Source organism: Neoarius graeffei, chromosome 11 (assembly GCF_027579695.1).
Source record: "Neoarius graeffei isolate fNeoGra1 chromosome 11, fNeoGra1.pri, whole genome shotgun sequence".
NCBI classification, from domain to species: domain Eukaryota; kingdom Metazoa; phylum Chordata; class Actinopteri; order Siluriformes; family Ariidae; genus Neoarius; species Neoarius graeffei.
In genome coordinates, this window is record NC_083579.1 from 11,259,802 (window position 1) to 11,286,002 (window position 26,201).

Here is a 26,201-nt window from a genome sequence, read left to right on the forward strand (position 1 = left end):
CTCCTCTCCTTCCTCTCCTTCTCCTCTTCTTCCTCCTCTTCTCCTTCTTCTTCTTCCTCCTCTTTCTCCTCCTCCTTCCTCTCCTTCTCCTCTTCTTCCTCCTCTTCTCCTTCTTCTTCTTCCTCTTTCTTCTCCTTCCTCCTCTTTCTCCTCCTCCTTCTTCTTCCTCCTCTTCTCCCTCCTTCTTCTTCCTCCTCTTCTCCCTCCTTCTTCTTCCTCCTCTTCTCCCTCCTTCTTCTTCCTCCTCTTCTCCCTCCTCTTTTCCTCCTTCTCCCTCCTCTTCTCCTTCTTCTTCTTCCTCTTCCTCCTTCTCTTCTTCTTCCTTCTCCTTCTTCTTCTTCCTCTTCCTCCTTCTCTTCTTCTTCCTTCTCCTTCTTCTTCTTCCTCTTCCTCCTTCTCTTCTTCTTCCTTCTTCTTCTTCTTCTTCCTCTTCCTCCTTCTCTTCTTCCTCCTTCTTCCTCCTTCTCTTTTTCCTTCTCCTCCTTCTTCTTCCTCCTTCTCTTTTTCCTTCTCCTTCTTCCTCCTTCTCTTTTTCCTTCTCCTTTTCCTTCTCCTTCTTCCTCCTTCTCTTTTTCCTTCTCCTCCTTCTTCTTCCTCCTTCCTCCTTCTCTTTTTCCTTCTCCTTCTTCCTCCTCTTCTCCTCCTTCTTCCTCCTTCTTCCTCCTCTTTTTCCTTCTCCTTCTTCCTCCTCCTTCTTCTTCCTTCTTCCTCCTCTTCTCCTCCTTCTTCCTCCTTCTTCTTCCTTCTTCCTCCTTCTCTTTTCCTTCTCCTTCTTCCTCCTCTTCTCCTCCTTCTTCCTCCTTCTCTTTTTCCTTCTCCTTCTTCCTCCTCTTCTCCTCCTCCTCCTTCCTCTCCTTCTCCTCTTCTTCCTCTCCTTCTTCTCTCCTTCCTCTCCTTCTCCTCTTCTTCCTCCTCTTCTCCTTCTTCTTCTTCCTCCTCTTTCTCCTCCTCCTTCCTCTCCTTCTCCTCTTCTTCCTCCTCTTCTCCTTCTTCTTCTTCCTCTTTCTTCTCCTTCCTCCTCTTTCTCCTCCTCCTTCCTTCTTCTAATTCCTTCTTCTTCCTCCTCCTTTTCCTCCTTCTCTTTTTCCTCCTTCTCCTCCCTCCTCCTTCTTCTCCTCCCTCCTCCTTCTTCTTCTTCTTCTTCCTCCTTCTTCTAATTCCTTCTTCTTCCTCCTCCTTCCTCCCTCCTCCTTCTTCTAATTCCTCCTTCTTCTTCTTCTTCTTCTTCTTCCTCCTTCTTATACAGGAAGTGCAGTGCAGTGCAGGACAACACACTGTTCATGTTCTAAACACTTCCAAAGTGCACGTTAATACCCAAGAAGGGTCTCAGTGCCAGGTCATCCACAGCATGCCTTTAGTGATCATTAGTGACACACTGATCACTTCTAATGATGTGCATGAGGCCCCCCCTTAGATGTTTGCAACTGGCACCCTATTTAGTCTTAGAGGTGTATTTTATGACTTCTCCTTATATAAAACCAAAAGGTGTCATCTCATGATAATGGATATTTATTTTCTTTACTTTAGGGTTGATTACTCTTCTGTGTAAAAGCTTTTTCTTTTTAACTTCATTATTTTTGAAGGTACTATACTTTTACATGTGCCTAAGACAACAACAGCAACTTTATTAGGCACAGAGTTTCAAAACTTGACACTTGCAGTATTTACACTAAATATTATATTGTCATGCGATCACGCTCTATTAACAAGTGCATGTATGTTTATCTCCTAACAATTATAGAACAGAACAGGGAAGCAGAAGAAAGTCTTGCATAAATAAGATATTTGATATAATGGTCACTTGCTGCAACAGCATAACAGCCAGTATTTAACATAGGAAATAGACTCTAAAACATGAACTAGGCCCTTTCTCACTGCGTATCATGGGAAGATAAATATGATCTTTCTCAGGATGTCTGTCATTAACTTTCAGAAATCTTGAGAGTGAAAAATGACATGATCTTAGGGATTGACTGATCTTTAGATATAATGTTCATGAGTCAAGATTTGTTTAAAGCGAGGGTAGGTGGTTTTTTTTTTTTTTTTGAGAAACTAGCAACAGGAAGCTAGATTGTAAAAGTATTCCATATACACTAGGGGTGGCACGGTTCACAAAAGTCGCGGTTCGGTACGTATTGCGGTTTGAGGTCTGCGGTTCAGTACGTATTGCGGGTTTTTTTTTTTTTTTTAAATCTTAAGTACTCTGTATTTGGGCATCTCATCTCATCTCATTATCTCTAGCCGCTTTATCCTTCTACAGGGTCGCAGGCAAGCTGGAGCCTATCCCAGCTGACTACGGGCGAAAGGCGGGGTACACCCTGGACAAGTCGCCAGGTCATCACAGGGCTGACACATAGACACAGACAACCATTCACACTCACGGTCAATTTAGAGTCACCAGTTAACCTAACCTGCATGTCTTTGGACTGTGGGGGAAACCGGAGCACCCGGAGGAAACCCACGCGGACACGGGGAGAACATGCAAACTCCGCACAGAAAGGGCCTCGCCGGCCCCGGGGCTCGAACCCAGGACCTTCTTGCTGTGAGGCGACAGCGCTAACCACTACACCACCGTGCCGCCCCGTATTTGGGCATATAGCCTACTATTTACCTTAAGTAAACATAGTTTAGGATACAGCATTTAAGAGAGGTTAAAATTATAGTTACAATGAAATAATCATGCACAAACTGAGTTTGAGTTGACATAAGCACATTTTATGAACAATCTCTGATGAAAAGCCAGGTAGTATTTTGAAACAGCAAGAGGGAAGACATGGATGATTTCAACAGCTTTTTTATTTACTACAGTATTTATACAAAGTGTCAGGAGTGTTTGCTGCCATGTTGTGGCATCTAGAGGAACCAGGTGTCTTTTGTCACATACAGAGTTTTCATAATTGGAAGAAATAAAAATGAGTTCTTAAAGCTTACTTTTGAACAGATGTGTGTGTTAAAGTATTCCCACGAGTGTACGGCATTCGTACTTTACAAAGCTTGCATATTGTGACGTTTTTGTCAATTGATTTTTTGCCGGCGTCATCGCATGTAATGGGAAAACTAAAATGTTCCCACACACCTGATTTGAATGCCGCGGGGGCATCCTCTATGTACGACGACCTGCCTTCTCCACTCCCACTTGCCATTTTTGCACTTGCCATCCACACTCCGCTGTCACTTCAATTCTTTCGCGCGAAAGAGAACCACGTGGTTTCATACAGGCATTCGGCTTTTTTTTTTTTTGGCGAACGTCTTAAATAGGGGTACCGCGGTTTATACGCGTATTGCACCGCAACAGGCATATCGTACGGTTCGGTTTTTTTCCCATAACCGTGCCAAGCCTAATATACACATGAACGCGCACTGCCTGACTACTGCTGCAGGATGAGTCCACGAGAGACCGAGAGCATCGAGGGAGGAGCGTAGTGCTCGTTGTCGTATCTGGCTACCTCGTGTCTCATTCGCGTGTAAGAAAACCTCTAGCGTTATCATAATGAACGTAAACAATAAACATGGCTGTTGTTAGTGCTTACAGTTGTTGACTAGCTTGCTAGCTTTAGAAATATGTCTGACTAGACTTGTGGAAGACTGAGTGCACGAGCAGAGTGTGCACAGGAAGACGGGTGTGTGGATCAGTGTTCTTGTCGAGTCAGTAAACCTCAAGTCCAGTCTCGAGTCCCCAATGTTCGAGTCAAGTCCAAGTCATGAAAGAAAATTCTGAGTCGCGTCTGACAGAAATGACACATGACTCGTCTGATCCATCCTGATGCTCTACGACTGGCTGGAGTCTCATCACATCACTCCTGTGGAGGGCGGCCCCGTATGGACAGTCGAAAGTTGTACTTGGAAGACGCTCTGGACACTTTTATGCCTGAGGACTACAGTTAACTTGCTAACTCTAGGACTGCAGTTGGCATGAACAGTTTATAACTTCAGCAAAACGGACTTCATGCTAAAACTATGCTGAATTTCCTGGTTGCACGGCTATACTTTGTGACCATATAGGACGCAGTTATACGGTAGAAGCGAGTTATTTATAATCACGCTATCTGTTATCACCCAAATGAGGATGGGTTCCCTTTTGAGTCTGGTTCCTCTTGAGGTTTCTTCATGTTGTCTGAGGGAGTTTTTCCTTCCCTGCCGTCGCTACAGGCTTGCTCATCAGGGATAAATTAGGGATACAATTAGCTCGTATTTAAAGTCTTTAACTTTCTGTAAAGCTGTTTTGCGACAGTGTCTGTTGTTAAAAGCGCTATACAAATAAACTTGACTTGGCATATGGAACGCATAGCAGTGCATTTCCCCCCCCGAAAAGTCTGTATAAGCAAAGCGGACAAACCTGGGGCGTTCTGTCCAGGCATTTTAGTACCATTAACGTTAGTTTGTTTCTGAACATGACATATGAAAAGGTGAATGTGCATTCTCTTGCACAAAATTAATGTAGATATAAATATCTTATGGCATGTTACAAGAAAAAAAAAATCAGAGTCCTCGTCTCCAACGTACGAGTCCATGTCATCAGTGCTCAAGTCACGAGTCCTTAAAATTAGGGCATGAGTCAGACTCGAGTCTGAGTCCTGGACATTTGGACTGAATGAAATGATTGGACGGGCTTTTTACAGCCCAGCGACTGCCACAGATGATGGATTTTTTTTTTTTTTCTTTTCATTGTCTGAGCATTTGATTTCTTCATTGGTGTTGGGATCGAAAGAGAATTTCAATAAATATAAGAAAAAAAATCCTTTGAATAAAATGACCTATACCCTAGCTTTAATGTAATACCTTTTTTGTGACTTAATTTTACCCCAAGCTTCCTGTTTGAACCCATCAATCCTTAAGTTATTGTGGTTCCCCCCCCCCTTTCCTCCATGTTTGTCAATGCACCCTTAGCCTTTCAGAGTATAATATTTTTAGCAATGTTCTCAAGGAAGTGCTTTTTTTTTTTTCTCAGTTGGATTAAACAAAAAAACCACACGTTCATTCCACTCGTGAATGAATATGCCAGGATTTCACCAGACGCTTCAGCACGTGTACAACCTGCAACGGTTTCATCACACAGCCAATCCTAATGATTTCACCATAACTGACTTCCTTCTGCACGCCGATTTCTGCAGTTTCACTCCAGCAATTAGCTTTCAGATGTCCTCTATCTCACATCAGCTGCAGTGACTCAGCGATGAAACACTAGATTAGTTGGGTTGGATTGAAGCCAGATAGCTGAACCATTCAGCCAAGCCAGGGAAGCACAACTGCGCTAACAGAAGATGACGGTTCTGGTCTTGTGCTCACGGTGATGCAACAAAGTGGTCCGAAGATTCATAAAATGCACATTTGTGATTTACGTGGTCACTGTTTGCAACACAAGGTGGGCGGGGCAAGTATCAGGAACATGTTTATGTAATGAAGTGAAGCAACGTGGTTACAAGTGAGAATGAGGGTTGGTGGCGTCCTTGGATTTTTTTTTTTCCCCTCTCTCCCTCCCCCTCCTCTTACTGTGAAACATTTACTGTTGTGGTTTGTTTTTTGGTTCCACATATTCATTCCTGATTGGTGTTTTCTTGCCTAAAGTCTTGAAGTGTTTGACAAATCCATATATAATACAACGCTGGTCATTTCACTGCTGATTTTCAGAAGGGAAAGCTCCAGAATTTATTATTAATAATTAATTAATTAATTGTTACATTCATTCAGGATTCTTCTTCTAACGTTTTTAGGACTCTGTTTCTCCCTCAGTTTGTAACCAGTCATCACCAAATTTCATATGAAGAATACTTCTGGGCTGAATTATGTTGCTATGACTTTTGGTGCTGATCTGGATCTCTGATCCGGAATGGTCCATGAAAAACGGGATTTTTTTTCAATCACTTAACTGTCAATTTTCATGATTTTTTTTTTTTTCAATCAGATTTTTTTTTTTCTTTTGTTCAGGGCGCAACTTTTCTTCACGAAGCATCATTCTGTATCTCTTACCGTTCCAGACCTATAGCGTATGGTAACCAGACATCCCGGTTTGTAACAGCTAGCGCAAATTACTGTGACCTTTAGTCAGAGTCTCTATGATGATGTTTAGCTGGAGGACAGATTTATTGGATCAAATGGGTAATTCCACACAAACTCTATAGTTGTGTAGTTTGTGCATCCTCAATGCGCTAGCTATAAGCTAGCAGTAGGCGGGTTTACAATAACCTGCTTAATACGCAATTTGACATTGCGAACTTAAAGTACTGGAAACATGAATTTCAAAAGACCTCAAATATCACAAAGTTTATGCACGTGCGTGTGTGTGTGTGTGTGTGTGTGGTTTTCCAGACGAATCTACAAAATGAAAGTTTGCAAAATTGAAACGCCTTTTTTCGCGTTTAAGCCATGGTTATTTTTCAGTGGATGCAATCAAAATCACCATACCAACACTTATCAGGTCTTGGAGATCTGTCACCATGTTTAATTGGGATGACTATCGCAAGGGGGAGGGGGGAACCCAGCTTTAATTGCAGAACATCACTCAATGGAAACGCAGCCCATTCGCAATCGTGTTATGTCAACTTTTTCAAAATAAATTGCTTCTATTTTGCGCAAAACTGCAATGGAAATGCACCTAGTGAAACCCTCAAGACATACCTCAAGACACGATGTGTAGTGGACGATAGATGTAGACCAACATCAATCAGGAAGAAAATTTTGATTTGTTTGCTTTGTGTCTTGTAAATCATCCATACGTACGTCTTTAGTAAATTTCTACCACGTGCTGTCTTGGAAGGGTGGAATCCTCTGTTTAACTGACCAAGCTAAAACATTGTAGGTATCATAACCTAACGGATGGCAAGATTGTTGGTTAGTTAAGCGGGTTGTCCTCTTGTCTTCAAACTGATCTTGTAATGTAGCATCATGTCTACATCATCCTTTTACTATAATGAGATGAAGAATACGGAGTCTATAAGCACCACTGCCATCGAGGTAGGAATTCTCAAATCTTCCTCTGGTACCAGCATAAAGCGAGTAGAAGATGTCAATTACTTGGGTTCTCGGATCGTGGACTCCGAGAAAGGTTTTAGAAGTAGAAAAGCAAATGGCATGGAATGGCTACAACAAGTTGGCACATATTTGACATTCCAGCATAAGTAATGACCTCAAAATCCAATTGTTTGGAATCAATAAATATCATCAGAGCAGACTTGACCTCATTCTTGGCATTACAGTAAGGTCGGCTTACTGGGTTTGAATTAAATGATAGCTAACATTAAGCTAGCTGATACATATTCTAACATTGACTAGCCAGCTAACTGCACTAACATTTCCATTGGGACAAAAAAACCCTGTCCTGTGGGGAAATTTTGACTTAATTCCAGCTTCTTTGTAAATAATTTCATTACGTCCATTGTGTCTGGGGAGGGAGCAAATACTGCAAACAATCCATCATCAACCAAGAATACCCCATTAGGCTAAGCTTATTTCATTGTTTAGTTGAACATTAATTTAACGTGGCCTAGGGTTAATTTTGAGGGCAGATAACAATGATGTCGTCACCTCCACTTTCCAGCAGCTGCACCAACATGTCTCTGCTCACGCTGAGATTCACTTCACTCGCGCATGGTGAGTTATTGTAGGTAACGCCCGGAAAACTGGGAGTGGATTTTCAGTGGTATGTGTATTCTCTTATTGATCAAGTGGAATGGATTCTTTCACGAAGAAATGGCGCTGGGTGAACTCATATATTTTATGTTAAATGGGGGGGGGGTCCAAACGAAGAATTATGAAATGTGAAGGGGACACGTCCCCTTCACATTCAATGGTGGCGACGCCCATGGCCCAAACGCAGAAACGTCTCCAGAGCTTTCGTCATGAGTGGGTTCACTTGGAGTGGCTGAGAGGAACGACTGCTCTGACTGAATGCAGGCAGGCTGATGTGGTGCTGTTGAATTCTCACAGCTGATTGGTTAGAATCATTTCCTTCATTTTCTCGAACAGCAGCTCTGATGGTAGTTTCGGTTGCCAATCCAGTCGCGTTTTATCCCCCGCTTGCTGAAAGGCCCGAAGGGGGATTGTCTCAGCGATGTCCACCCATCTGTCCTGGGAAGCTTCTGAAATCAACTTCTCTCACAATTTTTGAAGGAATTTCACCAAACTTGGCAAAAGGCATTGTTTGATGTCGGTAATACGCGTATTGTAATTTTGTTCAATTCGGTTGCATTTTACCAGAGTCGTGGCCCTTGGTTAACGACCTTGTACTTTCACGATTTCATGAAGGTGTGTTTTCCTTCTGACATCGACTCCTCTCTCAATTTTTGGACGAATTTTCTTGAAGCTTGGCAAAAGGCCTTGTTATATGACGGTAATACGCATATTGCGATTTAATTTCGTTTGTGAAAATGTTCCCACAGTTTTGACCCTTGATTAAATAACTTTGACAATTTCATGAGGGTGTACGTTCTTCTGAAATCAACTCCTCTCACAATTTGTGGAGGAATTTCACCAAACTTGGCAGAAGGCTTTGTTATATGACAGTTATACGCATATTGAAATTTTGTTTAATTTGGGCAGATTTTCCCAGAGTTATGCCCTTGATGATTAACAAACTTGTACTTTGGCAATTTCATCAAGGTGTGCTTGCTTTCTGAAATCAACTTCCCTCACAATTTTTATCCCCCGCTGGCCGAAAGGCCCGAAGGGGGATTTTGTTGTGGCGATGTCCGTCCATCCCAGGAAGGGTACTCGCCTTCTGAAATCAACTCCTCTTACAATTTCTGGAGGAATTTCACGAAACTTGACAGGATTCTTTGTTATATGTCGATAATACGGATATTACAATTTCGTTCAATTCAGTCACGTTTTACTAAAGTTATGGCCGAGTTGCCAGCGGGGGATATTGTGGTCTCAGAGCACTTTTGTTCGATCAGTGCGCTTGGTTTAATATGATGGCATTTCTATAGTAACTGCTTACTCAGGGACTTGTATTAAGGGTGGGTGATATGAAACAAAGATCATCTCATGAAACTTCAGAACGTTTCGAAGATGCATCATATGCGTTGTAATATATCGGTTTTCTAACTGACTACTAGCAAAACAATCGTGTCAGATTTTTAAAAAATGAATCTGTTTGACACTTGTATTTAATGGTTTCAAAAATAATGCAATACTGAAAAGGAGAATTTTTTTTTTTTTTTTAAACACATACTTGTGACAGAAGGCTAGCAGTTTGAAATACTTATTTAAAGGAACAGTCCACCGTACTTCCATAATGAAATATGCTCTTATCTGAATTGAGACGAGCTGCTCCGTACCTGTCCGAGCTTTGCACGACCTCCCAGTCAGTCAGACGCGCTGTCACTCCTGTTAGCAATGTAGCTAGGCTCAGCATGGCCAATGGTATTTTTTGGGGCTGTAGTTAGATGTGACCAAACTCTTCCGCGTTTTTCCTGTTTACATAGGTTTATATGACCAGTGATATGAAACAAGTTCAGTTACACAAATTGAAACGTGGCGATTTTCTATGCTATGGAAAGTCCGCACTATAATGACAGGCGTACTAACACCTTCTGCGCGCTTCGACAGCGCATTGATATCTGAGCTCTGTATCAATGCGCTGCCAAATGGCCAAAAAATACCATTGGCCATACTGAGCCTAGCTACATTGCTAACAGGAGTGACCGTGCGTCTGACTGCGTCTGACTGACTGGGAGGTCGCGCAAAGCTCGGACAGGTATGGAGCAGCTCGTCTCAATTCAGATAAGAGCATATTTCATTATGGAAGTACGGTGGACTGTTCCTTTAAAAACAACAAAAACATATATTTTATAAAAATGACTACCAACAATATTTTGGAAAAGTGTATCATGACAATTTATTGTGGTGATATCCCACCATATTTCCCAGCCCATTTATGTGTCGGAAGCTCCACATAAACTAATTTTTGAAGCGTATATTTATTGATTTTGCTGATTTGTTTTCTATAAGGAGATGGTTTTGTTCGCGTTTTTGGAAACGGTCTCCAATGTCCGCACTTTGGACCAGTCAGAGGTAAAGCGTGAAGTTTTCCAACAAGGGCAAGGAGGAGTTATGATTTCTTGGGAACAAAACAAGTTGGGGTTGGTTGTAGGGTTTTTATTTTTTTTAAATAATAAACCTTAAAGCTAGACTGCCTTTCAGATTTTTTTCAAGTTTAAGTCATAAAAAGAATTTTCCCTGCCACCCAATTATTTTTGTTTAGTGGACCGAAAAGTACCGAATTCGAATCACAGACTTCCAATTTTATTAGTTTTTTAAAAAAATGGAACAATTAATGAATTGGCCCTAAATTCTCCTCCTGTTTTTTTTTTTTTTTTTTTTTTTTTCTCCCTGCTTCACCATGACCCAATTCAAGGTACTACGTCATGAATCACGTGGCGAGCTTTCCCCGTTCGCACAAGGCATTGTGGGATACAAATTTAAAACAGGAGAGAAAAATGGAGGATGCGAGTGTGCGAATGAAACGTGAAAGAGCGACTACAGTAACGGAAAGCGAGAAGAAAAGGCATCGTTCTATACGAAGGAAAGGAAATGCAGGACCACACTAATAAATATCGGCGCTCAGTGAGCACCTTGGTGTGATCAGCTGTTCGTTTAGCGACAGAATGATGGAACTGTCAGTGCACGCTCAAAGCAGTGTTGCCAGATTGGGCGGTTTCAAGTGCATTTTGGCGGGTTTTGAACATATTTTGCACTGGAAAACGTCAGCAATATCTGGCAACAGTGGCTCAAAGGTAAACCTGCGCATGCGCGCACACACATGGACTTTCTCTGTCTGCTTGACTGCGTGAAGCGAGTGATTTCATGCACGTTTGCTTTAATCCTCTCAAATTAAATAACTTCCCAGCTACAGAACGGCCTGATATTTTGTGAGATATTACAGAAATAAACGCATTTCACAACAATCACATGTTAGAGAGAACTAAATTTCACTGACCTTTTATGAAATCGAAAGTGGCTCTAGATGAGTCTTGTGATTGACTGTATTTTGACAGATGCACTGTGTGCATGTGTTCTCTAACTGTTCTAATGATTTTGTTGCTGCGTTTCAGGTTATACTTTTATTACTATTATTCATCATTAAGTACTCCTTGGTCTCGAACAGTGCTTATTCTATCCACGTTGACTGGATATGAACAGTCGTGCACTCTGATTGGCTACTCTACTACTAGGCGATCAGCTCATATACCGTGAGTCGAGAGAAACAAAATGGCGGCGCGTGTTGCTGAACCAACCGAGGACGAAATAAAAACTCGACTTGAAAACAAAACCCTAAAAAATAAAAAAAGGGCAAAAAAGTTGTTGTTGGAATGAAAGTATTTGATAGTAAGAACGTATCTTTTTATTTTTTGAGTTATTATTATTATTATTATAGCATTTTCACAAATTGCTAGTCATTTCGCCGGTTTGTTTACGTTCTAAGCGGAAATTATTTTTGTCGGACGTTTTGTATAAAGTTTTTATTTATCGAATTTGCAAATAAATAAAAATGCTGTTTCTCAAAATCCAGTGAATGTGGCTAGAATAAAACGGTTATTCCACTCAATCGCGTCGTACATGGCTTCTAGACAATTTGGTGCTACGCGCCTCATTGGCTATCAGCTCACGTACGACTCAATTTCGTGGAATAACTGTTCAATATATGGTGTCTGTGACAGACGGTTTACTGCTCCTGTTCTCTGTCTATCTCAGAGGATCCACTACCTCTCTCTGGAGTTCTACATGGGCAGAACCCTGCAGAACACCATGATCAACCTCGGCCTGCAGAACGCCTGTGACGAAGCCATTTACCAGGTAAATCTACAGCGAGGCAGAGAACATTATACACTACATGTGACGTTACACTGGCGTGACCACGTACCATATTACGCTTGATTGGCTTAGAAAAGAGCAGCAAGGCCTGTTGGTAAAAATCAGGAAAAGTTGTATTTGTATATTTTCTGGTGGAGCAGGACAACATTGATTATGATGATGACACAGCTTCAAACAACATTTAGTAGAGAGGTTCACGCTTCACTTATGCTAAAAGTTACTATCTAATGATTTTTTTTAAGTGTAACCCTGTAATAGACAGTTAAAAGCTGACAGAGTTTGAATCCCGAAGATGCCACAGCCCTGATCTCATGCATACAGAAGTGCGCGGATAGACTTCTCCGAGTGTATTATGACGCCCCCTAATATTGCACGAGCAGCAGTTCAAAAAGATGCTGGTGGGTGAGAATCGGCTATGAGGAAAATGGGGGGGGAAACCACATGGAGTCAAACAGCTAGTTTTGTGTAAACAGTGGAGGCAGTATAGCAGTGGGACACAATGATCTTTTGTAGAATATGCAAATGATTTATTTATTTTATTTTTTTATACTCCATTACTGTAGCTAACTGTGTGTCTGTGTGGGGGGTAATTGGTGTTGGTGTTTTAGCTTGGACTGGATCTGGAAGAGCTGCAGGAGATTGAGGAAGATGCTGGACTGGGGAATGGTGGACTGGGCCGGCTTGCAGGTATCGGAGCTCTCTCTCTTTCTGTCTCTCTCTCTCAGATCTCTCTTTCTGTTTTGCAATGAAGCCTGTAATTTCCCTTTCTGCAAGACTGTGAGCTTCGTAATACAATTTTCTCTCTGTCTGTTTTCTCTCTCTCCCTCTCTCTCTCGCTCTCTGTGTCTGTCTCTCTTGCTCTGTGTCGGTGTGTCTCTGTCTGTCGCTTGCTGTGTGTGTGTCTGCCTGTCTCTCTCTCTCTCTCTCTCTCTCTCTCTCTCTCTCTCTCTGTGTTTGTCTGTCTCTCTCTTTCAGCCTGTTTTCTGGACTCAATGGCAACTCTGGGTTTGGCGGCATACGGTTACGGAATTCGCTACGAGTTTGGAATCTTCAACCAGAAAATCTCTAACGGTTGGCAGGTACAACGCAAACACCTTCCTCACCACTCGTGAGGAATTAGCTAAAAGCATTAACTTATAAACACATGTTAATGATTAATCTGCATATTTAACCTGTAAGTAATGTTTGTCTACAAAACTCGCCCCAGTTATTAGTTAACTTATTCTCCAGCGGTTAAAGTGCTGATGACACGTTTTTGACATCTTTGGCGATGTTTTATAACATAAAAAGTAATTCCCGATGATCCATATATTAATTCACGAAGGCGCCTATTTTACAAGTTATGATAAAAAAACGCGGCTATTTGGGCAAATTTGACGGGGCTGCAGCACCCAGGAGACGAAAGAGGAGGAGGAGCTATATGACGTCAGCGAAAGAATCTTCCTCCTAACTTACCAGTTTGTTGTTGATGCGACAGGTGTGTTTGTCATTATTAGTATTATTATTATACATTTTTTTTTATATATATATATATATATATATGTTATTATGCCTTTGCGTTGTGTTGCCGGCTTTTGCTCCAAAACCTACAAGGATGGGGTAAGTTTATTCAAGTTTCCCAGAGATCCCGAGCTGCATGCGAAGTGGGTGAAGCAAGTCAGGCGCACTCGTGACAAGTGGGAGCCCTCACCAACATCCGTCCTGTGCTCTGAACACTTCGATTTGGATTGTTTTGACACCCTTCCCAGCTTAAAAGAATCTCTTGGGTGTTCAGTTAAGCACAAACGTGTGTTACTACCATCAGCAGTGCCTACACAGTGTTGCCAGATACTGCTGAAGTTTTCCAGCCCAAAATATGTTCAAAACCTACCAAAATGCACTAGAAACCGCCCAACTGGGCGGGATTCCTCCCAATCTGGCAACACTGCCAGTATTCCGGAGGGGGTCTACTAGTAGCTATGCCGGATCCAAAGACAGTCCTCCTGTCAGAACATGTGTTGTGAAACGACATAAGATAAAGGTACGTAGAGCTATAGATTCTACATGATAATCATAAATGTAATCATAAAGTCGGCGTGATATCAGTCATGTATTTGCTTGTGAAAGCTTGCGGCTTTCATGTAACTGCCGCCTAGCAACGAGAGGCAAAGGGTAAAGAGGGTAGGCTATCATAGATTCTATTCGGAAGAGATCAACACAATTCTAGACTCCCAGAAGAGGAAGAGCTAGCACTAGAGAGTTCACCGGCGTTTTCATGCGCCATTTCCATTGAGTAGAACCAGAGTAGAACAGCCAGTGAACCGCAGCGTGTTCTTCCGCTGACGTCACAACATGGCCGCGAGCCACGGACCCAGTTTTCTTGCGCTGTGCAATTAAAAGTTGGATATTTGCGTAACAACAGCTTCTTTTCACGTAATTATAACAGAAATCTAACATGTTTGCCATGTTGTATAGTTTATTTAAGAAATTGCATAGTCATGTCATCAGCACTTTAAGGTTGTCCTCTCAAACTTCTCAAACTACACCTGATATAATGAGTCCTCCTTCCCATGTCTTTGTGCTCCGTTTGTTCCTCAGGTGGAGGAAGCTGATGATTGGCTGCGCTATGGCAACCCCTGGGAGAAGGCCCGCCCTGAGTACATGCTCCCAGTGCATTTTTACGGCAGGGTGGAGTACACGGGGGAGGGGCCTAAGTGGGTGGACACTCAGGTGAGCGAATTATGATCTAAACAGTACTTCAGTTCCTTTAAGATGCTAGCGTAGTAAAGTAACAGTTATGTGAGTTTTTAGGTGTTTGGCTTCATGAAACCAAGTTTCAGACCAACAATTAAAAAAAAAAAAAAGCACAATAGGTTTCAGAATCACTGAAACAGGATAAAGCAACTGCTGAAGATGAATTAATTTATACTTTGAATGATATCAGAAAATCTGTCAGTGCTCTTGAAGGGGATTCTCCACTTGGGAAATAGTGAGGGGGGAAGTCAATTCGGGCAGATTAATTATAGTATTGGAACACGAGTCTGTCTGACTAGTGTCATGGAAGTCTGTGTCTCAAAAGTAGCCAAAACATGTACTTGCATGACAGAAGTTGCCTTAAATGCTTTTATTGTACAGAACCAATACAAGCGTGAGTGATTCCCAGAAAAAAAACAAACTGAAGTCTAAGACCCCGTCCACACGTAGCCGGGTATCTGCTAAATCGAAGATATTTTTCTACATTTTGGCCTGTCATCCACATGAAAACACATCAAAAACGAATATTTAAAAAAACTCCGGGCAAAGTGAAGATTTTTGAAAACTCCGTGTATGCCTTTTCGTATAGACAGAGATAACCGGAGTTTTGCGTTTTAGAACGTCACAATCTGCGCCAAAAAAATGACAACAAATCTGCCCTGACATCAAACGTGCGACCTTTGTTTACTGCAGAAGCCAGATTAAGCATGGACTTAAGCTAGCCGCACACCACGGCGATCCACGCGGTACTGAACCGACCCGACCCATTTCAGAGCCGATTCCCGACAGGGCACGCACATATCCCCCGACTGTTGACGAGTGCAGTCGCGATTGAAGCGACACATGACAACTTAATAGCTTTGTGATTGGCTATTGGATATAGTTACTGTTAAATCCAACACTTGAAGATGCTACAGGCTGAATTACAAATGACACAACACGGAATATGTAGCGCACTATCTAGGCTGCATGAGCTATTATTTCCAACCTTAAATAGTGCACTTATATAGGGGAGTTAAAGCAATTTGGAATTCAGCCACACAACTTGAGCAGAGTGGCTTTCCAGCCCACTGTGTCTATGGAATTACAGTATATACCTGCATTAGGTGCTACCAAACACGTATTTCTCGCGCTAGAAATTGTGCTTAATGATGTCACGTGTTATATGCGAAAGATATGATTGACTATTGCTAGCGACTCTCGCCGATCAGTCTGGCTCCCGATTAGTTTTTCGAATCGGCTGTGAGATGAGTCGGTACCATCGAAAACTAGTCTTTACGCCTGACTCGCGACTTCAGTTGGCTCGGTACGCTGAAAATCGGCGTAGTGTGCGGCTAGCTAAAGAGTAATGGATCGGAGTAGTGCCTTGAAAGCGTTAATTATTGTGCAGGTGCTATTTACATGTTTAATTTTAGAAGCCCAACTACTGCTCCAAGAGCACAGGCGATGTGATTAGGGGGTAGGATTTGGGGAAATAATGCCATCTACAGGTTTGGAATGCTTATGAATGTGATTGAAAACGCAGATGTTCGGTTATGTGTGCAAGGGATTTTTTTCGAAGACGAGGTGGTGTGGATAAAACATTTTTATAAACGGAGGGGGGGGAAAATGTTCAGTTTTAAAAATATCTGGCTACGTGTGTACATGGCATAAGTTTCTTCCATTAGTTGTTAAGTCAGGTCCCTTTTTGGGAGACCCACCCCAGGACCACCCCAAATAAAATGACGGCTCCTATTAAAATCATTGTAAAAAGAGTTTCTTTGTTTGAAATACAGACTTGTGATTGGCTAAAACATTTCCTGCTATTTTTCAAAAGAAAACACACATACTAGCATTTTACCATATTCTGAGCTAAGGGTTTTACTACTTAATGACGAGTCGTGCGAAATGCCTTTACAATGATAATCAGTGGTGGAGAACACAAGATGATCACATACATGAGGTCCTCTAAATATTTAAACTCAGTGTATTTAGGCTCAGTTTAAGGAGCTTGATGTCAAAATACCTCCCAAGCATATCAATCATAAATTCATGCTAAATAATACAACAGTTTCACCATGATCTCTAAAAAATTTGTAGCAAGCTAAGACAGTTTGTGTGTCGTGTGTTTGTCACCAGTGTGTGACTGGAGGTGTGAGGTCCATAAAATATTGAAATGGGAGAGCATTCTTTCTAAACTGGTCAACAATGAATCAAAAAGATAACTGTGGCTATGTCTGTGAAGGTTCTCGGTCATCCAGGTCATAGTAAACTGTAGGTGCTAAAGAAGGCAATTTCACCATGGTGGACTTGCTTGAAATCCCTGAAGACGTTTCGCCTCTCATCCGAAAGGCTTATTCAGTTATGTCTGACTAGTGGGGAGTTTTTCCTGTAGTGGATCAAAAGCAACCCAAAGGAGTCATTGGGGTCACCTGGGTCCTTGGGTCATCCTGTATCCCAGACCACCCTAACGAGACTCTCTAGGCTGCTAACACCATTCACACCCAGCCCCCAGTGACCTACACCTACAGGATGACCCAGGTGACCCCAACGACTCTCCTTAGGGTTGCTTTTGGTCCACTAGAGAATAAATACCTGGAACTCCCCACGAGTCAGACAGAACTGTAGAAGCCTTTCAGATGAGACGTGAAACGTCTTCAAGAATTTCAAGCAAGTCCAGTTGCCTTCTTTTAGCACCTATGATAAATGGCTACAGAGATGGAACGCTTCACATCTTTTGGTGCTTCCAGAGACAGTCTATATGGGAATCCCAACACATTCTGAAGCTCTAAACCACAAGCTAGAGACAATTTTCTTACACTAGTCTTAATTTTACATACTTCCTGACTTTCACTCATTTGAAAGGAGTTTGTTTCTCAAGATCAGACTTGATCCATTTTAACACCATGGTCTTAAAGTCCTTTAGGTCTCTTGTTTATGTGCTGTTAATCCTGGTGTCGTGTGTCAGGTGGTCCTGGCGATGCCGTACGACACTCCTGTTCCCGGCTACAAGAACAACACCGTTAACACCATGAGACTGTGGTCTGCCAAAGCACCCAATGACTTCAACCTTCAAGAATGTATGGTTCCACTCAGTCACGCAAACACCAGTATATTTCATTACAATGCTATTAAGTGTACAGCCATGATCAGCTACTGCGTTGGAAAAGCTATTTATTTATTTGACTCTGCTCTGTAGAATCTCAAGCTCTTTATTTTATGCATTTGCTTACATACTTGGTGGGTGGCTCAGTGGTTAGTGCTGTCGTCTCACAGCAAGAAGGTTTGGGTTTGAACCTTGCAGCTGACCAACGCCTTTCTGTGTGGAGTTTGTATGTTCTCCTTGTGCCTGTGTGGGTTTCCTCTGGGTCCTTCGACAGTCCAAAGATGTGGATTCGGTCAACTGGCCAGTTTACTCCATGTTGGATAGATTGACGATCTGCCCAGGGTAAACCCCACCTCTCACCTGAAGTCAACTGGGATTGGCTCAATATTCCCCCACAATCCTCACCAATAAGTGGTGCAGAGAATGGATGGTGCATATATACACAGCATACCCATAGCCTGGGGAGCAGTTGGGGGTTTGATGCCTTGCTCAAGGGCACTTCAGCCATTCCTGCTGGTCCAGGGAATCGAACCAGCAATCTTTTGGTCCCAAAACTGCTTCTCTAACCCTTTTTGATTAGCTTACACGGCCATAGGCCAAGGAGCTATTACCATGACGCAGTGTCCATTGTCAATCCGTTCACAATTCACCAAAATTGCTACTCCTCCCAGAGTTTTCAATGGATTCTGATTGTTTTGTTTGGAAGATCTAATCAGTCTGCACAAAAGTTACTCCCTGGTTTTGTGATTGGTATGGCCATGTGAGCTACTGTGTCGCTGACGCTCTGGCTTATATTTGGTTCCTGATTTGGCTGAATATTTGTGATGAGCATGATTTCACTATTTACTATATAGTATAACTTTTATTTTAGCAATTATCATCAAACCATCATGTAAATAATATTGAGCTTGTATTTGATTTGTTGCATTGTATGTGGCACTTTTAGAATGATTTCTAAATATTTTAAAGGAATCTAAAGAAATGTGGGTGGAAATACATTAAGTGAAAAAAAATTAAGTAAGCTGATGATACAAATTAATAAAAATAACTTTCAAATCACTCGAGGAAAAGAAATGTGTCAAATGATGCTCAGTGGATGACAAATGGGCTTCACTACAAGTAAAAGACAAATCAAATTTTTTTTTTTTTTTTAGAAGTGAGGAGTCCTGTCCCTCTTATCCCACCCGTCCCCACTGCCACATTTTCACATTTGTGAAAGATAAATAAAATGTATATCAATCTATAAAACTCTGAGACGCATTAATATGGCCAGCACATACAGGTTCATGTTTAACACGTTCCTGCTGCTTTTTGTTATGGTAATGTTTTTATATTCAGCTTTTTCTCTCCTGCTGCTCGGATCCAAGCTCCATAACGGACGTTCCAGGTCAGAGTTCAGTATCCCACATTTTTCAAAAATGCGACAGTTCTTGTACTTAATTGCGAATTTAGATTTGGTATTATTTGAGCAAATTTTTCATTTGTAAAGTGGTTTTAAAAAAGTGTTCTATTTCATACCGGAGAACATTCTCATGTTCTCAGGGTTTACCCGAGTGGAAAGCAATAACCAGAGAGTGAGATCTCTGTAGAATATTAACCAACACCATCAAGAAAAAGGAGGATCTGGCAACCAGCCAGTGAAACCCATTGGTGTAACCCACTGAGAAAGATGAATGAAGTATGCATGCAGTCATGAAAAGTGCTATTTATCTATTTAACAAAGTAGAAAGATGATTGTGCTGAACCACACTACAAGTCATAAATGGTTACTTCTCACTGATGGAAAATGAGTCACTTGGGGTGAGAAGGTTGATGGTTAATGTTGAACAGTCCCCAAAATGGCAACATTTGGTGTCGATGTTTGTTTGTTTGCTTGCACTGGAACAGTCCCAAAGAACAAACTGGACTATTTTTCAATACCAAACCCAGTAATAAGTTGCTGGCTCAAATATAGGCCCATGTTTCCCTGTAATGAGACAGTCAATGACTGGGTAACTCACTCCAACCCCGTCTAGTCCAGAAGGAACGATCTAAAGTGGGCCACCTTGCACAATAAATGTTGCAAACTATATACAGTTGTGTTCAAAATAATAGCAGTGTGTTTAAAAACGTGAGTAAAGCTCAAAATCCTTATAATAGTTTTTATTTCCATGCATTGGGAACACTGCACATTATATTCTACATCAAAACATGAAGAAAAATGTATGAATATTTTAATTACTTTACAGAAAATGAAGAAAAATGAACATTGGGCTGTTCAAAAAAATAGCAGTGTCTGCATTTTTCATTACAAACTCCAAATATTTACTGTATAAACTGAAAAAATCTTAAGGATTTAGTATTCCTGTGAATCACTAAACTAATATTTAGTTGTATAACCACGGTTTCTGAGAACTTCTGGCACCTGTGAACAGGTATTCCAGCCCAGGATGATTTGACAACATTCCACAATTCCTCTGCATTTCTTGGTTTTGCCTCAGAAACAGCATTTTTGATGTCACCCCACAAGTTTTCTATCGGATTAAGGTCCGGGGATTGGGCTGGCCACTCCATAACTTTCATTTTGTTGGTCTTGAACCCTGATGCTGCTCGCTTACTGGTGTGTTTGGGGTCGTTGTCTTGTTAACACCCATTTCAAGGGCATTTCCTCTTCAGCATAAGGCAACATGACCTCTTCAAGTATTTTGATATATGCAAACTGATCCATGATCCCTGGTATGCGATAAATGGGCCCAACACCATAGTAAGAGAAACATTCCCATATCATGATGCTTGCACCACCATGCTTCACTGTCTTCAGAGTGTACTGTGGCTTGAATTCAGTGTTTGGGGGTCGTCTGAAAAACTGTCTGCGGCTCTTGGACCCCAAAAGAACAATTTTACTTTCATCAGTCCACAAAATGTTTTTCCATTTCTCTTTAGGCCAGTCGATGTGTTCTTTGGCAAATTGTATCCTCTTCAGCGCGTCTTTTTTTTTTTTTTAACAGTGGAACTTTGCGGGAGCTTCTTGCTGATAGATTAGCTTCTAACAGAGATCTTGCATGTGACGTCACAGCCGATCCAGATTGTGACAGATGCCATCTTGTAGGTCAAACGCCATATTCCGCCTTCTACTTCTGGTTCTACTTCTGCTTTTACTTCTACCTTTTCTTCTGGAAAACCCTACTATATACAATTCTACTACAACGGCTGTGGCTACAAGCTCTCCCTACCTGTGCATGGTTTATGTTTTTTGTGTGTATTTTTGCGTGTTGCTCGTCTGTACCGGACTTCAATATCCACTACAACCGTATGGACTTACTGGACATTGGTTTCCAGCAGAAAATGACGGTTTGTAGCGATTTCCATCGCATGCACAACATTCCGGACGAAAAAAAAAAAAACCATTCCGGACAAGACCAGATTGCGAGACCAGCGGGGTCTCCGTGGATTATCGGAAGCAAAGCGAAGGAGGCGGCACCGGGAGCCGAAGCAAAAGCGAGGCTACAGGCAGAGCCGGCCTGTTGACTAAGCTCAGAAAACAGCCACTCAAATCTCCACTGCCAAGCCTCTACCTCTCCAACGCCAGATCCATGTAAACAACACGGACGATTTGGAATTACCTTATTCTATTCTATAATCGGCTGGTCAGTGCTATACTCAATACTTAAGTGACTTACCCATCCAGTGAGGATCATTTTCTTGTTTACAAGATGCCACATCTGAGTCGCTGACAAATCCTGAATTTCTGTAGAGATAACTGTCCAGAGATTTATAAGCACGCAGTGCTTCACCACTGAACAGCGAGGGAAAGTTGATGAGGTAATCATACACGTCCGGGTATTCCGCTGGCAGTTCAAAATCCGGTCGTGAAAACTCCTTCCGGAAAGCCATAAGGGTCACAAATCTGTAGATCGTTTATTTTAGGCCTATATCTAGTTATCTGTTCATGAGAAAAATGAGCCGTGTAGTCCGTCGTTTGAAATTGATCCATTCTGTACACGAGTGCAGCAGTATTCAGCGGTGTTTTTGACCGACACGATGGCGGTTGTGTACTTTCCGGTCACGTGACTGCAAGATCTCTATAGTCACAGTACTCACAGGTAACTTCAGACCGTCTTTGATCACCCTGGAGCTGATCATTGGCTGAGTCTTTGCCATTCTGGCTATTCTTCGATCCATTCGAATGGTAGTCTTCTGTTTTCTTCCACGTCTCTCTGGTTTTGCTGTCCATTTTAAAGCACTGGAGATCATTTTAGCCGAGCAGCCCATCATTTTCTGCACTTCTTTACAGTATACGTTTTACCTCTCCAATCAACATTTTAATCAAAGCACGCTGTTCTTCTGAACAATGTCTGGAACGACCCATGTTTCTCAGGTTTTCAGAGAGAAATGGATGTACAACATGTGCTGGCTTCATCCTTAAATTAGGGCCACCTGACTGACATCTGTTTTTTCACAGAATGAATGACCTCACTAATTAAACTCCACACTGCTATTATTTTGAACACGTCCCTTTCACTTAATTATTCGATTACACAGACTCAGGAGCATGCATATCATGAATGTTGGGTCTGTTGGTTTTCTATGACTCTACTACACCTACTGGTAAATTATTTGCCATGTAGTCATATAATTTCCACCAAAAACAGTGATTGATCTGGTTAGTCGTGTTGGACTGCTATTATTTTGAACACAAGTGTACAAGCTACCGACCTATTTACCAAAAAAAATCCCAAATGGCGAGGAATTGACCGAGAAGAAGCGATTTTTGTTGAACTGCTCACTCATTAAGGCTTAATTGGTCCATAACTTCATTAAGAATTGTAATGAAGTAAATCTGGGTAGAAGTTACCGTACATGCACCCTAGGTACCCCTACCTTCATGCCAGAAAGAATCAAAATGGGTGAAGAACTGAGGGAGAAGAAGCGATTTGTGTGGAAACTGCTCGTTAGGGATTGATTGATTTAATTACTTCATATCTTCATTATTAATTTCAGGGTTCTTCTGTATTTAGTAAAGCTAGCATAAATTAGTACAAAAGATTTTCCATTTTTCATACACTGAAAACAACTCGTACCTCTCTTTTTTTCTGTTCCTCATGAAGCTGCGCTCTATATTAAAGGGACATCGGTTTTCTCCAACAAAATCTTTAATTTCTTCGATGAACTCTACGTATAAACGTTGTTAATGGGCAATTGTGTAATCGAGGGCACAGTAGGTCACCTTGGCAACTTGCGACACTCCTTGCAGTTTGAGCCTGAGTTCAGGTCAGTGTACATATGGGTTTCCTTTGGGTTCTTTTAGTTTCTTCCTACTGTCCAAAACCATCCAGATAGGTCGATTTGGCTATTATAGATTTCCCATTGGTGTGCACATGTGTATGTGTGCACAGTGGTATCCCATCCGGGGTGAATTCTTCTCGTGCCTTTCCATGTTCCTGGAATTGGCTCCAGATCCACTGTAGCCGTGATCAGAATGGAGCAGTTGCTGAAGATGGATGGATGAATGATGGAGAGTCCATGCAACAAACATTACATGCTAACGACTAGGACACTCGGAGCGCGAACCTCCAACAAGGACCATAGTTGACTCTTCTATGATGCACAAATCTGCACCTGTACCCACTTTGTCTGGGTATATTTCCAAATGTATTAGAATGATGTGCCTATATGTGTATTCCAGAGGATTACTGCTACCCATGAATATGGACTGTGACATGAAGTCTTCATATTTCTACATTGGCTATGTTTTATCACTGTTGACCTTTACTGGATTTGAAGATGTCTGGCATTGTTGAACCCAGACTTCTACCAAGAGGTAATGCTGTATCTCTATGGCCTAATGGTTAGAGAAGCAGCTTTAGGACCAAAAGGTCGCTGGTTTGATTCCCTGGTCCAGCAGAAATGGCTGAAGTGCTCTTGAAGGCACCTAACCCCCAGCTGTTCCCCAAGCTGCCCTGGGTATGTTGTGCATCGCTCTGGATAAGAGTGTCTCCTAAATGCCATTAATGTGATGGATCCGCGCCGTGACTCGGATCCACGCCAAAATTTAATGGGTTCTTCAATGGCCCTTGTTTCATCCTTCCACCAACTTTAATGGAAATCAGGTCAGTAGGTTTTGTACAGTCCTGCTTTGAGACAGACCAACAAACCACACCAAAAACGTAACTTCCTTGGTGGAGGTAATAAAGGTGATGTGACGTGAGGATGAGGTGGATAGGAGAGAATGACTTCCTGAAGCTGCTCTTCTGGATTTTTAGCCAACTTTTGAAGTGAAATATCATTCCAGTTACTTTAATTTTGTGGTTTCAGTGCACCAACTCTCCAACTACACCCCTATTTGAACCTCTTAAAGAATGAATTAAACGCTTTTAGCACTTATACATTTCCCTGACCGATTGATGATCACCCCCCCCCCCCCCAACAACTGCCCTTAAAGGAACAGTCCACCGTACTTCCATAATGAAATATGCTCTTATCTGAATTGAGACGAGCTGCTCCGTACCTCTCCGAGCTTTGCGTGACCTCCCAGTCAGTCAGACGCGCTGTCACTCCTGTTAGCAATGTAGCTAGGCTCAGCATGGCCAATGGTATTTTTTGGGGCTGTAGTTAGATGCGACCAAACTCTTCCGCGTTTTTCCTGTTTACATAGGTTTATATGGCCAGTGACATGAAACAAGTTCAGTTACACAAATTGAAACGTAGCGATTTTCTATGCTATGGAAAGTCCGCACTATAATGACAGGCATACTAACACCTTCTGCGCGCTTCGGCAGCGCATTGATACGGAGCTCAGATATCAATGCGCTGTCGAAGCGCGCAGAAGGTGTTAGTATGCCTGTCATTATAGTGCGAGAAAATAGAAAATCGCTACGTTTCAATTTGTGTAACTGAACTTGTTTCATATCACTGGTCATATAAACCTATGTAAACAGGAAAAACGCGGAAGAGTTTGGTCGCATCTAACTACAGCCCCAAAAAATACCATTGGCCATGCTGAGCCTAGCTACATTGCTAACAGGAGTGACAGTGCGTCTGACTGACTGGGAGGTCGCGCAAAGCTCGGAGAGGTACGGAGCAGCTCGTCTCAATTCAGATAAGAGCATATTTCATTATGGAAGTACGGTGGACTGTTCCTTTAAACTCCTAAGTAAATTTGGGTTGGGCAAATACGACCACATGATCTATTAATATTTTTAGCTCATCTGTCCATAAGGTGGTTGATCGATTGCCGTGGCGTCCGTCCATCCGTCGTCCACATTCAGTTAAATCTTATCTCCTCTGTCAGTTCTCCACGGATTTCCGTTCCAATTGTTTCGTTTGAAAGAACGCTAAACTCCACACAAGACTTGGTCGTTTTGCCAGATTTTTTGCTAACGAGTAAGTAATTAGGCCAAATTAAGGAATTTTCCAGGCCTCTCACTAGAATTATACCTCCTCTCTCATTTCTCATCCGATTTCAGTTCTGATCAATGTTTTGGGTCGATCTTCCCTCAGGGAACAAAACGTGGTCATTTTTGTTTGTTGATTTGCTTGTAAACAATTTGTCGTGGAGGTTGGTCTTCTCTCACATGGTCACGTTTGATGTTTTGGCAGTCATGGTTGTTTTGATGGCAGGCCAGATGAGATACTACGTTCTTGACGTTTTGGTCATATAACCTTTGTATATATTTTTATTCTACCAATCTATTACAGCGGTTGGTAGAAAAATATTATGTATTTTTGACTTCATGCCATTTGCTCCATTTATTGATGGGCAGTAAATAAATAAATATTGCAAGAAACATCTCAATTTTTTAAAACAATATGGCTCTTGTATTTTTGTTCCCACTTTTTCTAACAAAATCTCAGCCAAGCTAGCGGTCATGAAGATGTCTTGATTGACATTTTTTGCCATAGCACCGATCTCCAAACTAGAACGCAAATGTCATGTAACAATAAGGAAATAGACAGACTTTTAAAAAATATGTTACAAATTATGAGCTTAGTTTATAGAGCTAGTTATTATAGCTGTAGCTAATAGTTTCGAATCTTAGAACACGGTTCCCTGTTCCCAGTTTGCTCATCTGGATTTGTCGAAATCTTGTGCACTTTTTATATATAATCCTTTTTTATGCCTTGATGTTCCTGTAGTTAATGTTGGAGACTATATCCAGGCTGTGTTGGACAGGAACCTGGCGGAGAACATCTCCCGAGTGCTTTATCCCAACGACAATGTAAGTTTTCCTCAGACTGATGGATGTATTGATGAGGAGAAACGCAGAAACCGAGGAGTAATGAAAACGAGATGCGTAGTGCGAGTATGTGAGTGTGTGTTTGCACGTCCTCACTGGCAGCTTGTGTAGAAAATGCCCTTATAAGGACATGACGACGTTAGTGTGGTAACTCTCTCCCTCAACCACAACGGAGACTTCTGTATATCTGACTCTCAGTATTCGTCTGTTCAAATCTTCATGGAGTTTTTCTTGGTTTTGTTTAGTTTTTTGTTATAAGACGCGCACAAAATTTTTATCATTATGTTGCTGTGCAAGACAGCACCGTGAAATTACAGTGGAACTCCCTGGATGTAAAATATTAAAGACAAAACAGT

At 41.8% G+C, this 26,201-nt stretch overlaps 1 protein-coding gene across 1 annotated transcript in view; it reads left to right on the forward strand.

Moving 5' to 3' along the window:
- Positions 1–26,201, forward strand: part of pygb (phosphorylase, glycogen; brain) — a 50,881-nt gene that overhangs the window by 1,284 nt on the left and 23,396 nt on the right. The window contains exons 2-7 of the mRNA XM_060933410.1: positions 11,692–11,793; positions 12,420–12,498; positions 12,787–12,890; positions 14,389–14,520; positions 17,492–17,603; positions 25,745–25,827. Coding sequence (XP_060789393.1) covers positions 11,692–11,793; positions 12,420–12,498; positions 12,787–12,890; positions 14,389–14,520; positions 17,492–17,603; positions 25,745–25,827 — 612 coding nt within the window. The remainder of the gene's footprint in view (positions 1–11,691; positions 11,794–12,419; positions 12,499–12,786; positions 12,891–14,388; positions 14,521–17,491; positions 17,604–25,744; positions 25,828–26,201) is intronic.